We start from the raw sequence: 15,201 nt of genomic DNA on the forward strand, positions 1-15,201 counted from the left end.
GATAATCAAATTTCTTTCTGCAAAATTGATCTCTTATGCTCTAATTTGACAATCCTAATCTTGCTGAGCTATTGAGGAACATCACAAGTGATTGGCTGTAGAATAATTTGAATCACTAGGGTTACGGAATTTGATTTTTAAGTTAATTGCTATCATTTGTGTGATCCATGATTGCTTCCTTTCACAGTCTGTATTCATGTAGTGTGATTGATGATTGCAAGAGGCGATCTTGGGGTGGAGGAATTGTATTTATTTATTGGGATAAAAGTAGAATAGACCTCTTTATACTTATCTAATCCTATGCGGTTCGACTCTCTTTTATATTCTGGGAAAGAACCGACAAAGAAAACCCAGAATGACGACTAATAGTATTGAAAATACCAAAATTAAAGGGTAAACAAGGAAAGCAACTAAACAGAATCTTGGAGAAGATGCGGTCATTGAACTTGACAACAAGGTCTGGCAACGGCCCTTGACGGATTAGGCGAGCCCAGGAGTTCAGCCTCTATCTCTCGGCTCATATTGCAATTATTTAGACCAAAACTCACAGACACAACATTAACAAACAATGTCAATAACTACACATGCATAAATAAACTTACCAAATAGAAACTACTTGTGAAGAAATCACTATTGCCTCCTGGCTTGCATTCTTGCACGCCTTCTTCTCATGTCTCTGGCAATGAATACGTCTTCAACAACTTCTTCTATTTTGCCGAAGTATTTCTCTCTGAATCTTTTGCAAAATAGAAGTAGCCACACAATGATTCCTACTCCCACAACGTATCCAAGTGCAGCTGATACGTATTTCCACTCAATCTCCTTCTTCTCCTTCACTTCTTCATGTACTCGCGTGTCGTTGTCATCAATAGGACTGCAGCTTTTGTTGAGAGGGAAACCACATAGGCTGGGATTTCCTTCAAAGCGATCAGCTGTGAATGTTTGAAACTGACGGCCATTTGGGATCATTCCGACCAGCTTATTGTGAGACAAGTTCAAGACTTCAAGGAATGTGAGCTCTCCAAGCTCCATCGGTATTGGCCCTGTTAGTTGGTTTCCAGAGAGGTCGAGTGATTCGAGATGACTTAACTGACCAAATGACCTTGGAATGCTTCCGTTGAGGGCATTGTGAGAGAAATTGAGATTATGAAGTGAAGTTAGATTACCAATGACATTTGGTATCTCTCCTTGGAAATTATTGGAAGATAAATCAATGATACTAAAGTCGTTCCAAATACCATTAAGCTCTAAATTCATCCCTTTCATGTTTAATGTCATAACAAATACGTTCTGAAAAATGGCAAAGACATTATCACACTGTAGCGTCATTGCACTCCAATCAGAGAAGTTAAAAGATTCCAGACTTCCATTGAAATGATTTGATGATATATCTACGATTTGGAGAAAATCCCAACTGTTGTGACATCTCACTTCCCCATGGAATTTGTTGGAGTTCAAGATAAGAACACGCAACGTCGATGACAACATACATGGGAAAGTGTCCTTCATGTTGTTGTTTCCGACGTCCATGAACTTCAACAACCAGCGTCTTTCTAAGGACCTTGGGATCCGCCCCTCTAAAGTATTATTGTTAAGATTGAAATATTGCAGCTTACAATCCATAGAAAAATTGTCTGGAATAATGCCGCTGATGTTGTTTTGCCGCATATGGAATATGCTAATGTTTTCAAATAGGCAAGGGGGTATGCCGCCACTTAGTTTATTTTCAGACAAGTAAAGAATATCTAAGTCTTTGGCATTGCAGAGGGAGGTTGGAATTGATCCACTTAAACTGTTATTAGAAATAGACAAGTACACGAGATTAGAAGCAAGTGGAACGGGCAAGTGCAACTCGCCCGTAAGCTGGTTAGACTGTAAGTATAACTCTTTAAGAGAAGCAGACATATGGTAAGGCTTTTGCACATATGTCAGACGATTAAAGGAGAGGTCCATATACTCAAGTTGTGTTCCCCAAATCCAACTAGGGATCTCCCGCCCAATTTGATTGTTTGAGAGATCCAACGTTTCCATATTCAAATGTTGGATGAAATCAGGAAAATGGGACAAGTTGCATGAAGCTAGTCTTAACCATTTTAGTTGGACACATGTAAGAATTTGAATTGGAATTGCCAACATCTACCGACAAGTTATTGTCAGATAAACCAAAATGTGTAAGATTGGCAAGGTTTTGAATGTTGTCCAATCGAAAAGTGCCATTAAATTGGTTTTGGCCAAGGTAAAGTTCCCGCAATGAAGGGAGACCAAAGAGAGAGTGGGGAATGTTACCAGAGAATGAATTATGTTCCAAATCTAAATAAGAAAGATTGAAAAGACCTTCAAACAGTGTCGGAGAAAGTGAGCCTGTCAAGGAGTTTTGTGACAAATCGACACTAATCAGATTGGTTAGGTTAGCAAAGGTGGATGGAATCGAACCCTTCAAACCACAGTTAAAAAGATCCAAGAAGGTCAAACTAGGAAAACTGGCGAGCAAGTCCAGAGTTGCTACTGCTGAAAGATCATTATAACTAATTTCAAGAATCGAAAGAGAATGGAGTTGTAGAAAGGAGCTAGACAAAGGTCCAGATAAAGAACAATAAAACAAGCTCAAAGCGGTGAGATTGGGTAAATATGAAGATATAATGTGGCTCCATTTTGTCCTTTCATAAGAGGAACTGATATTGACACCATTAAGATAGAGCTCTCTAAGCTCAGTTAGATTTTGGACAAGCATCTCCAAATTTGGGTGCTCAAGGCGGATAGTGTAATACAAGCTAGAGATATCGAGACTAACCAATCTGGTCAATGACAAAATTTCAATAGGAACCTGTCCTTCAAAGAATGAATTTGACAAATTCAAGTGTGTCAAATATGTCAGATTCTGGATACCTCTTGGAATAGGAATAGGAATGGGAGTATCTTCATAGTTGAAATTGCCAGCGAGGCTAAGCTTCTCCAAATATTTAAATTTGAAGAGACTCGACGAATCCCCAATTCCACCAGAAATGGGCTCATTATCGAGCTGCAAACTAACGACGTAGCCAGCAGCATCACATTCCACACCGGGCCACATGCAGCACTCATCACTTTCATTCCATCGCACCAGTTTTGTCGAACGAGAAAAATTGAAGATCAGCTCATCCTTGAGTTGAAGCAACATGATTTCCTGATGACGAAGGCATTTGTTATTATATGAATGAGTAGAGAAAATGAAGGACGAAGTTAGTATATAAATGAGCAACAACAAGTTTGAATGCATTGTCAAAGAAGATACTGATAATTCTAATTTTTGTGTGTGTGCAAATGATGATAGGTGAATGTGGGTTTAAATAGTTTACTTGAAAATCTTTTTTATTACCACCAATTGAATAAATAAAGACATCCATTTGTAAATTCCACAATCATGGAAGTGATATGTGGGTTGCAATTCTAAGTGGACTTGAGGTCCACAAGTCCTAATCCAGGAATTTCGACAAACACGATTACAAGTTTTAATTGGCCATAAGAGGTTAGTTGTTAATGACACAACGATAATTCAATATTATAATTTCCGCAAACGAGGTTATATGTACATGGAATATTTTTATATATTATTAATATTTTACTACTACATATTGTTTGCCTAAATGTTTATTAAAAAAATAATTTGTTATGAATAGGGAGCAAATTGGATTAAACCTTATAATTGTAACTTATACTCCCTCAGTCCCAAATTATTTTAGTCGTATTTTATTTTGAATTGTCTCAGTCTCAGGTACTTAGAGGTATTTATTTCAAATAACATGGAACAAAGGGAGTATATATTCTTTACCAAATATCTTGAACCTCCGCTAAAAGGATTATTAATGTCAATGTCGTCATCAATTTGCGATGCAGAATTGGAACCTTAGATAAAAATAGTCTTCAAACGTAAAAGTTGTTGATTTAGTCTCCTCAATCCATCGTTCTCTACAACACGTAAATGACGTTGTCGCGACTCATCTTCGTCCAGGAATCCTCTCCTTTGTTCGGTCATTACTGTTAAAAGGAGAATATTATGGGGAATCAATCACTGTCTCATCAGAGCAGGGGTGAGACTCAGAGTAGTCTCATCACTGTCTCGGACCAATCTCGACCATAAAAACCAAAATCCGGCAGCCAAACATGTCAGAAAACGACGACCCACCCAAACCAACAGAATCCGAGCAATTCGCACAAATGTTCTCCGAATTTATGCGCTATAGTATAGCACAATCCAAAACCTCACAGATGATACCCACCAAACCAACACAAAACAGCTACAAGCCAGATACAAAACCTCTTGATATCGGCACTAAACCTCCAGATGACACCATGATGCAGTAAAGAAAGAAATTTTGAGAACTCAACCACTTCCCTCGGCTCAAGCGGCATACGCTATACTCCGGAGCGAGGATGCTCGTGCCTCTGTTCTAAACCCAGGAGACTCCGGCGCCCAAGGGATCGGAGCGGGGCTGGCTGTAACTCAGCCATGGCAAAATTCAGCGGGATACCGGAATAATCCCCAACCAAACAGTGGTGGGAATGGTCGGAGTTGGAACAAACGCCCCGAAGAAGACAAATCAAAACTTATCTGTTCTCACTGCGGGAAGAAGAAGCATACATGAGAAACGTGCTTCGAGCTCCATGGATACCCGGAGTGGTGGCAAGAAAGGAAGGCCAAGACCAACCCACCGATGAATTTATCCAGAGGAGGACGGGCAGCGGCCGCGGTAGCCGCAGGAGAAGGAACGACAATCACCACCACTGGGAGCAACTCAGGGGTCGCTATCACCCGTGGTGGTAACCTAGGAATGGAGGGAACTACGGTCGGAGTGGCATCTGTCGCCAAAGGAGAAGGCGACGGAGCACCGGTAATGAGGGAGGTGGAGGCAGCGCCGAATCTCAATGGAGGTAACGTAGGGTTAGGAGGTTATTTTTTAACCCCTCAATCTCCTACCCTATCACATAATAAACCCCATCTCTTGAATAATGCTAAAAAATTCCCCAGCAATTTTAATAAATCCCACAGAGAACCTCATACTCCCAAAACTTTTGAAACACACCCAAAACTGCCGAAAACTGCCAAACCTACCCCACTAAAGTCCAAAATTTCCCAAACAGCCCCATTACTATGTGAAAACCGATTTCAAGTCCTTGAAAATCTGCCCCCATCATATGCCTTGTCCGTTTCCTCTGAAACTAAAAATGATAAATGGATTTTTGACTGCGGAGCCACTGATACTATTACTTATGATATTGGTGATATATCTAACATACATAGGGCACCCAAAAGTCATATCCAATCGGCCAATGGAGAGTGTACACCTGTGGAAGGAGCAGGGACTGTCAGAATTGCACCTACACTGACTTTATCCAATTGCTTATATGTTCCGAAAATGTCACATAAATTGTATCAATTAGTCATGTGACAAAAGAACTAAACTGCAATCTCCTAATGCAACCCAATTTTTGCCTATTGCAGGATATCAGGACAGGGGTAATTATTGGACGTGGCACTGAACGGGACGGGCTGTATTATGTGGATGAGATAGACCAACAAGGAGCTGCTCTACTGACTCATGGATCTTCAGACAAGGATGCTTGGCTTTGGCATCGTCGCTTAGGACATCCTTCCTCGGGTTATTTAAAAATTCTCTTTCCCAAATTTAATCAAGATATGTATTGTGAGACTTGTGTGTTGGCAAAAGCCATAGACATTCTTATAAATCCAATAATACCCGAGTCGATTCTCTGTTTTCATTAGTTCATTCTGATGTCTGGGGCCCTTCTCCGGTTGTGGGGGGGCAAGGGTTCAAATATTTCCTTCTCTTTATAGATGACTGCACTCGCATGACATGGGTTTATTTTATGAAACAAAAAAAATGAAGTATTTGAACACTTTAGTCATTTTCACACCTTAGTACAAACCCAATTTCAGAAAAACATACAGATCCTTAGGTCCGACAACGGGAGAGAATTCGTAAACTTGAAAATGAAAACCTTTTGCCATGATAAAGGCCTAGTCCACCAAACTACTTGTCCATACACACCAGAACAAAATGGTGTATCTGAAAGGAAAAACCGTACCCTCCTAGAAATGGCTCGAGCCATGCTCATTGAATCCAACGCCCCCAGAATTTTTTGGCCAGAAGCCATTGCCGCATCTGCTTACCTAACCAACCGATTACCATCTACTACCCTGAATCTCCAAACACCACTCGAAGTCCTTTCAACACTAGCCCATATTCCTTTACCCTTGACCCTTAAGCCTCGAGTATTCGGATACTCTGTCTTTGTTCACATACCAAAACATGAGCGAACCAAACTCTCACTGTGTGCCGTGAAATGTGTCTTTGTGGGATATGGGTCCTCTCAAAAGGGATATCGTTGCTTTGATCCTAAAACCAATCGCATGTTCACCACCATGAACTGTGATTTCCTTGAGACGGACTACTTTTTTAACCACCTTAGCAGTCAGGGGGAGAGTAACAGTGAACTTCTAAGCCGGTTAAATCTACCAACAATAGACTCTGAAGGAGGAATCTTCAAGACTACGACACAGAATCCAGTGAAACAGCCCGAACCGATCAGTGACATTGCCCAGGAGAACCCTCTACTGATATCCGCTGTAAGTACTTATAATATTCCTCTTGAGCATGGTCACAATCTTGGTGATGAAATTCCTATCTCTAGTGAAACTGACCCTGAAACAGATGTTGAGTATGACTCTGGCGATCAGACTGAGCCAGAGATCTGTGATCTGTTGGAGGAATAGATAAGTGAAGGAGTTGGAGGATATAAATTACCACCAAGGCCAAATCGAGGAGTTCCACCAAAGAGGTACAGTCCTGAGGCCATTGGCAAGAAAGCCAAATACTCTATAGCCAACATGGCCAAAGGACAACTCTCAGAAATGGCCCATGCATTCGAAGTTGCACTATATGAAGAAGAAGAAATTCCGTGCACAGTAGAGGAAGCTTGGAGGCATAAACATTGGCGAGAGGCAATGCTGAAGGAAATGAGTGCACTAGAGCGGAATGGCACCTGGGAAAAGTGCAAAATACTAGAAGGGAAGAAAGCTGTCGGGTGCAAATGGGTGTTTACTATTAAACGCCGGCCAGATGGATCCATAGAGAGATACAAGGCACGGCTAGTGGCAAAGGGATACACACAAACCTACGGAGTGGACTATGATGAGACGTTCTCTCCAGTAGCAAAAATGAACACCATCCGAGTACTTCTATCAGTGGCTGCAAACAGAGATTGGCCACTACATCAATTTGATGTCACAAATGCCTTTCTCCATGGAGAATTGAAGAGAGAAGTATATATGGAGGCACCACCAGGGTTCTCGGACGGATTCAAGGAGAGAGAAGGATGTCGACTGAAAAAAACTCTATACGGACTTAAGCAGTCCCCCAGGGTCTGGTTCGGTAGATTCACTGAGGCTATGGCAAAGTATGGATTCAAACAAAGCCAATCTGATCACACTCTTTTTTTGAAGAAACGAGATGGGCGGATCACATGTTTGATCATTTACGTAGATGACATGATCATAACCGAAGATGATACAGAAGAAATTGAAAGCAGGGGGAGCCTATTCCAAGAGTTCGAAATGAAAGACCTAGGGAATCTGAAGTACTTCTTGGGAATAGAGGTACTAAGATCTGAAGGAGGGATCTTTCTAAGACAAAAGAAATACACTCTAGATATTCTAGCTGAAACAGGTCTTCTGGACTGCAAGCCTGTCTATACACCAATCTTAGTAAATCATGGATTGCAAATCTCAGAGGGAGCAGAGTTGGCACACCAAGGTAAATATCAGCGCTTGGTTGGGAAGCTCATTTATCTATCCCACACCAGACCTGATATTGCCTATGCAGTTGGGATTGTAAGTCAGTTCATGCATCCACCTCAGAAGGATCACTATGAAGCGGCAATGAGAATTGTCAAGTATCTCAAGGGGACAGTTGGATATGGAATAATGTTCAAGAAAAATGAACATCGAGGAGTGTACGGATATACAGATGCTGATTGGGCAAGCAACCCAGTAGATCGGAGATCAACCGCAGGCTACTTTACCTTTGTTGAAGGTAATCTAGTCACCTGGAGGAGTAAGAAACAATAGGTGGTTGCCCTATCTAGTGCTGAAGCTGAATTCAGAGGAATCAAAAGTGGGCTAATGGAGATCATATGGCTAAGAAGACTAATGAGGGAGATTGGATTGGCTCCAGAAAAGAGCCAACTATTCTGTGATAACAAAGCAGCAATCAGCATATCCGAAAACCCAGTGCAACATAACAGAACCAAACATGTCGAAGTTGATAGACATTTCATCAAAGAGAACATTGAGAGTGGAGCTGTGGAATTACCCTTTGTTCGGTCAGAGGATCAACTGGCAGATATCCTCACCAAGGCGGTCAATTCAAGGAGCTTCACAAGTGTATTGTGCAAGTTGAGCTTTGGAGATCCCACCACTCAACTTGAGGGGGAGTGTTAAAAGGAGAATATTATGGGGAATCAATCACAATGATACCCCAAGAATAGATTGATGCAATTAGGGAATAGATTGATCTCATTAGTAAATAGATTGATACATTTCCTTGTACACATCATTATAATACCTATATAAGGGGTCATACATGAGAAGGAAAAATCATCAAGAAATAAACGTGAATTACTCTCCTCATCATCTTCTATATTCTCTCCAAACTCTAGCCATGGCTGATACCCCATTGAACAATTACTGGTGCTTAATCTGGAATGATGTCGAATTGCTCTCGAGAATGACCAAGTGAAATGAAACCAACCGATTGGGAAACTCAAGTTTCTAAATCTAGTTTATTAGATTGTCTAAAAAAACTACTATTATAACTAGCAAAATTTAAAATGATGTAATTCTTGTTCACCATTCGTTCTACCAAAATTTAAAATGATTTAATTCTCAAGTAACACATTGCATTATAATTTCAAAGTCTCTGTCGTTTCTGAGTTGAAGCATCAAAGTTTAGTTCAATATTCCACATGGTAGGCCACTGCTATTTATGGTGACAAGTATAGTTAAGATGCCATGTTAGACTATTCAACACAGACTTAAGAGATGACTAATTAATTAAAGTGAGATTTCAACATCAAACGAATAAAATTAAGCCGTGTGGCACCGGATGGATTCGTATCGATTTTTCGTTGACAAGTAATTGACGTGATGAGGGAACGTAGGGTTTGTGGCGGAACCACAAATGAGTAGTGGAAATGAAGGAAGAAATCAGTATACAAATGAACAACTTTGGTAACATTATGAAAGAGGAAACTGATAATTCTTGTGTGTACATACTAACTTGCACTTGAGATAGCATGTTGCTTTAAATACACAATCACAGTTTACTTGAAAATTTCACCCCTCATTGGACACGAACCTACGTAAAATTCTGCTTCTAAATATACAGATATACTTAATTATCGTACAAATTAATATTAAAAATTTTAAATAAGTGCCAATTAGTTTATATTGTTGTGGTTATGATTTTATACAAACAATCTATATTCTGTAAATTCCACAATTAAGTAGTCTTATGTGATTTGGAATAGAAGAAAATGAAAGAATATATACGTAACATCTCGGAATTTGAAAACCCTAATTTTTTAGCCCTAAAATTTATTATTGATGACGTGGAGTCGTGAATGCATTTATTGCACGTGATGCTATGGCCGAGTTGAGTCTAGGGTTTGCGTTGGAAGTTTGAAAAGTCAAATTTGTTGACTATGTGATGTGGCATATGATTTTATTATAATGTGAATTATTTGTTAAGGGTGAGTGAAAATATTAGAGGAAAATTTCCATAAATACTTGTCACCCAATTCTTGTGATTTTCGGCCCCCTTGATTTTTGAAGAAGTAATTTTATTTTCCGGATTTAATTTAATTCTTGGGATAATTATCCAAATTAAATCCAAGACCCAATTATTTTCTTATTTTTAAAGAGGAAAAATCGAGCCCCCTTGTGCCTAGGTGATTTTCGAAAATCACCTATTGTGGGAAGGAAAGAATTATTTTTATTTTAGTTAATCCCTTATTTGATTTCCTTCCATACCTAGAATTTAAATATTCTACCAAATCTTTCCATACCTCAAGAGATCTTGCCTTATCTTATTTTAGTTAATATTGAAAATCCATGCCTTATTTAAAAAGGCATAGGGGACGCATTTTTCAATCCCTAATTGGGAGAATTCTTATTTTTATTTTGCTCCGTGATATTTTATTCTACTCTGTGAAATATACCAAAACAAAATCTTGGCTAATTAAAAAGCCTAATTTTCGAAACCTACATGCCTTGGAACCCTAGAGCTTATTTTTTGTATTTCTTCTTCCCTACTCCATAATATTGATTATTTAATTGTGGAGAATAAAATCTTACCAAATATTCTAAAGATCTTATTGGACTCTATAAATAAGAGCCAAAACCCCAAACCCTAGCCCCCATATTTTCGTCCCCTCCCTCTCAACTCTCTCATTCAATTTTTCTTCTACTTTACTCCATTAATCCATCATCCTTTGAGAAGAAATTGAAGTTTGATCCAAGAATCTTGAAGAACCAAGTCTAATACTTAATCCTACCGATCGTTTTTCTCATAAGGTATTTTATATTCATCTTCTTCGACTCCTCTTCTTTCTAACCGATTAATCGGTCTTCTTGAACCCTCATGCATCTTGGTTGAGTGAAAGTGGGACAACAGGGATATGGGAATATGTGACATGCATGTGTGGCGTGTGTGTGTGTGCATGTCGTGTGTGTGTGTGTGTTGTGTAGTGTGTGTTTGATGGCTAAATATTCTTGTGTGACATATGTTGATGTTAGATCAAGATTTGAGATGCGAATGGAACTTGTGTGATAAACATGATTTTGATTGATTAGTAATGATAAGATAAATCGATGAGAAAAGGGAAAAGCGTCGAGACATGCATGTATTAGGAGTTGAGCTAAGAATCTGATTTGTGATATGTGCCTATGTGATTAAAAAAGTGAAACCTCGGTTGCGAAGCCGGATAACGGAAAAGTGAAACTACTTGAAACCTAAGAAGTCGAGGTGGGCTTTACTCTTAAAACTCTCTTTTATTTTGTCAAAAATATTGATTGGTGTTATAAGGGTGGTTTAACTGTTATGCCATGCCTATGTTTGTTTTATTGTGATATTGTGTGCCTGATGCCTAGTTTGTGAGTTAGCTCCATTGGGCTATAGGGCTATGAATGTGATTATACGAATTCAGGTCTGAGTATGGGCCGCAAACCCTACCAGGCTGTGTACACGAGGGGATCGGGAGCCGTCCTTGCTAGTCGGCCGGTCTCGTGGGCGGAAAGTGTGCCCACACTTTCGTCGCACCATGGAATGATTGTGATTGTTGAATTGTTGAGGAAAAATGGGGAGTTATTTTGACTAGCCAGTCTATGGAAACATATTTTGTGATACTCGTGATAATTCTCTTACAACTGCTTAAAACTCGAGTTCACTTGGTAAGGGTGGCATAACTTATAAAATGTTTTGGCAATGAGCTCACTGAGTATTTCAAAATACTCAGCCCTGCATGTGTTTTCCTTATGTGCAGGTTGAACGATGATGAGCGGCGGTGGGTGTTGAGCATGATAACTAATTAAGATGGATATTTTGAACTTCAAGCGTAGTTGTGTCCTCATACATAGCTGCTCTTTCTCTTGGTCATCTTCCGCTGAATTCTGATACACTTTAGGATTTGTTTTTGGGATATTTGCATCTTACCTTCGATTTGAGGCCTTAGACTTCTCTTGTGATTTTGATCTTGGATATTATGTCGTACTCTTGAGAATTTGATCGTTATTTATGATACCCCTTTTCTCTTCCTTATTCAAGCTTCTAGGTTAAGTTGTTGTTTTAAATGCTCTGATAGTTCTCTTAAACTCTTGGTCAAAACTCTTTAAATGAAACCCTGGCTTATGATTACTTCTTTGGAGTCCGTTTGGGTAGCAACCGCCGCATTTATTGTACCCTAGGAGGGCGGGCTGTTACAGTTGGTATCAGAGCCTTAGTTTCTTTCCGCTCTGGACCCAAGAGTCTTCTCAAAATAAGTTGTTCTCGTAATCTCTTGTTAATAAACTGAATACGGAAGGCTCAACACCGCAACTCGTCTCGTTCAACCACGAAGAAAGAGGTATATAATATTTCTATGATTGAAACTTTATGCTCTTGGAAATTTTTGTGGAAAATGTCATTTGTTGAGAACATAGAAAGCATGCCTTAAGTGTTGAGATTATTGTGTGCTTGTGAAGCGATGCTTCTTAAATGATGATTCCTAGGAGTTTGGAAATATTATGAATGTGAAGCGATGCTTCTTAAATGGTGATTTGTTGAATGTTGTATGAGAACTTGTGAAAATTGTGAAATGCGAATGTGGTTACTTGAGATTATGTTGAAATGTTGCGATGCTTAGACTTGGACTTTTGGAACCTAGCATGACTTAGCTATACGATCACAGCGCTTGTACCAACAATAGAAACGTGGAATGACTATTATAAGGCCGTTAGTGTATGTGGAGATTCGATGAAACGCGAATGGAAAACGCACGAATAGTTATCTTAAGAACGAGAACTTTGGACGCGACGCTACCTTTGTACCATCACCTTTTGACTTTTATACACGTTCGCAGCACCATTTGAGATCACACACTTGCTATTCTTTTCCACCCTTGTGACGGTGCTGACTTGTTCCTTTTTCCCCTTTTTGTAGATGGTTCAACCCTATCACGCCCTTATGCGTCACCGCTACGCCAAGAATAGGAACTTTCCGGTAGAGCGCTGTAGAGAGCTGGAATGGGATGGAAACCAGTTCCTCTTGAACTTCGTCACCGATTTCTACGGTCATTGGCTGGACGTTTACGCGTATGGAACTACCCATCACGAGGGAATCATGCGACTTATCCATATACTACCTTCCCCTTGGAGCGAGTGGACCGCTCAAGCTTCAGTATCCTACACCTGGTTTAGCCCGCCCAAATACTCGTCTCGAGGAGACTTCGTCGGCCTAATAGGAGTCTTACTTCCGGCCATGTCTGCCGCCGTTGACGGACCTCCACTCCATCAGCCAACGCAAAGGTACTCGCCAGGAGCAGCACGTCAAATGAAGTATCGCGATGACGAGGAGCCGCACGTTGCCCGCGTTCCCCGTAGAAGGACCCTTAGGATGCGCGTTTCGGCCCCTCGAAGGATCATAAGAGAGGCCGAAGAGATGCTTACCTCGATTCCTTCGCCCCTAAGCGACGAGAAGGAAGACGAGGAGATGGGACCGTTCGAGAAGGGAGAGAGTTCGAACGCGGAGGGTGTCGGAGAGTCGGAAGAACCCGAAGAGGACGAGGGCGGAGATGTCTAGTGCTCGGATAGTGATTTTGTTTTTCCTTTCCCCATGTTTTGAATTCTAGAACTTCTATTTACGTTGTCATTTTCTTTCGCAATTGTTTCGCTCCTTTTCATTCATTGTACCAAGACCTTTGAGACCACTTTTGAGATTCAATGGGGAAATTCACACCTTTCATTTTAGTATCTGGAAATGAGCCGTCTTCACTATTTTCTATCCTTATTCCGTGAATATACTTGCTCGTTCTATTATCTTCCAAGTGTTTTCCACCTTATGGTGCAAGCTTATTATGTTTTCTCTTGCACAACTGTTTTTCGTTACAACTGCTATTGTGTGGTCTTTCCTTGGACCCTACTTGTAGAAGGAGTTAGATTTTTTTTTCTTTCAAATGTACCACGTCGCTATTTTGGGTTTGAATAAGTACGCTACCAACTCGAGTGAAATGAATCAGAATGCCGCCTAGACGCAACGTGAGGAACGAGGAACCCTCTTCCCGGGCTTCGGAAGAAGACAGCGTGACGCAACCAAGGCCGCCACCACCACCTCCACGAGTAGTTAGGGAGGTCGTGAAACTATTCCTTGACCAAAGGCCTCCTACCTTCGACGGGATGGGTGAACCCGCAAAGGCTGAAACCTGGATACGCGCTTTAGAGCGCATCTTCAAGACCTTAGTGTGCAACGATGAGGAGAAGATGCTCTGCGTGACGCATCAACTGACCGGGTCCGCCGACTTTTGGTGGGACACTAAGTTAAAGACCATGCTCCAGGATCGAGTAGACGGGATGACATGGGAGGACTTTAAGACCGAGGTGTACGACAAGTACATACCTAAGAGCTACCACAAGGCAAAGGCAGCCGAGTTCCACAACCTCACCCAGGGACGTTTGTCCGTGACCGAATATGACCGTGCACTTTGTGACATGACCCGCTATGCGCCGAAACAGACGGATACCGATGAGAAGCTGTCCGTTAAGTTTCGTGAGGGTCTAAGGCACGAGATTAGGATGGCATTGGCAGTCCGTGGGACCCTTACGTACGCCGAGGCGCTAGCCCTTGCACTGGATGTAGAGGCAGCAATGCCGAAAGAGAGGAGCGCGAGGAACACTACAATGACACTACCCCCGCCACGCCCTAACCATGATAAGAGGAGGTGGGATGAGAGTAGGATTCACTATGACAACAAGAGATACCGCCCCACTCAGAACAGGCCGCCGTACGGAGGAGGACAGACTTCGTTCAATCCGAGGAGCGACCCCCGGGCCAGGTCACCCCAGTGTAACGTCTGCACCAAGTACCATTTTGGGGAGTGTAGAGGACCGAACCCGACTAGGTGCTTCAATTGTGGAGGGAACGGGCATTTCTCGAGGGAGTGTCCGAGCAAGAATATGGGAACCGGGTCGAGGCAGAACCATCAGGGTTTCCGTCAGCAGCCGAGGGCGCCACCTACGGGCTCGGGAGCGAACCGGGACCAGCCACCGCGGCTGCAGCAGCCTGTTCGCTCAAGACTTCCCGCCCCGGCTAGAGCGTACGTCGTTAGCCAGAAGCAGCCCAAGATTGAGCAGGGAATCCTGAGAGTGGAAATTTGGCAGGTATAGGCGAAATCCTCGATACCCCTATTGTTGTTTTGTTTGACATGGGCGCATCGCATTCGTTCATATCTGAGTTGTGTGTGCATACCTTGAGCTTGCCTGTTAGGAAGTCTGAACATAAGATGATGGTGTCCTCACCAGTAGGAGGGATAGTAGAGATTTCCCGATTTTGCATGAACATAGAAATCGCACTAGGAGAGCTTAAATTAGTTGCCTTCGATCTACGAGTTATGGCG

The 15,201-nt window shown here is 41.5% G+C and overlaps 1 protein-coding gene and 1 pseudogene across 1 annotated transcript; one reads left to right on the forward strand and one right to left on the reverse strand.

Annotated features, from left to right (window-relative positions):
* Window positions 1-254: 254 nt before the first annotated feature.
* Window positions 255-3,256, reverse strand: LOC125190189 (receptor like protein 28-like; annotated as a pseudogene).
* Window positions 3,257-12,752: 9,496 nt separating this feature from the next.
* Window positions 12,753-13,391, forward strand: LOC148931904 (uncharacterized). The gene has a single exon (XM_089064939.1). The coding sequence runs from the start codon at window positions 12,753-12,755 to the stop codon at window positions 13,389-13,391; it is 639 nt and encodes a 212-aa protein (XP_088921065.1).
* Window positions 13,392-15,201: the final 1,810 nt, after the last annotated feature.

Source organism: Salvia hispanica, chromosome 2 (assembly GCF_029641045.1).
Source record: "Salvia hispanica isolate PSC_SH4W2 chromosome 2, Shi_PSC_v1, whole genome shotgun sequence".
Classification (NCBI taxonomy): Eukaryota; Viridiplantae; Streptophyta; class Magnoliopsida; order Lamiales; family Lamiaceae; genus Salvia; species Salvia hispanica.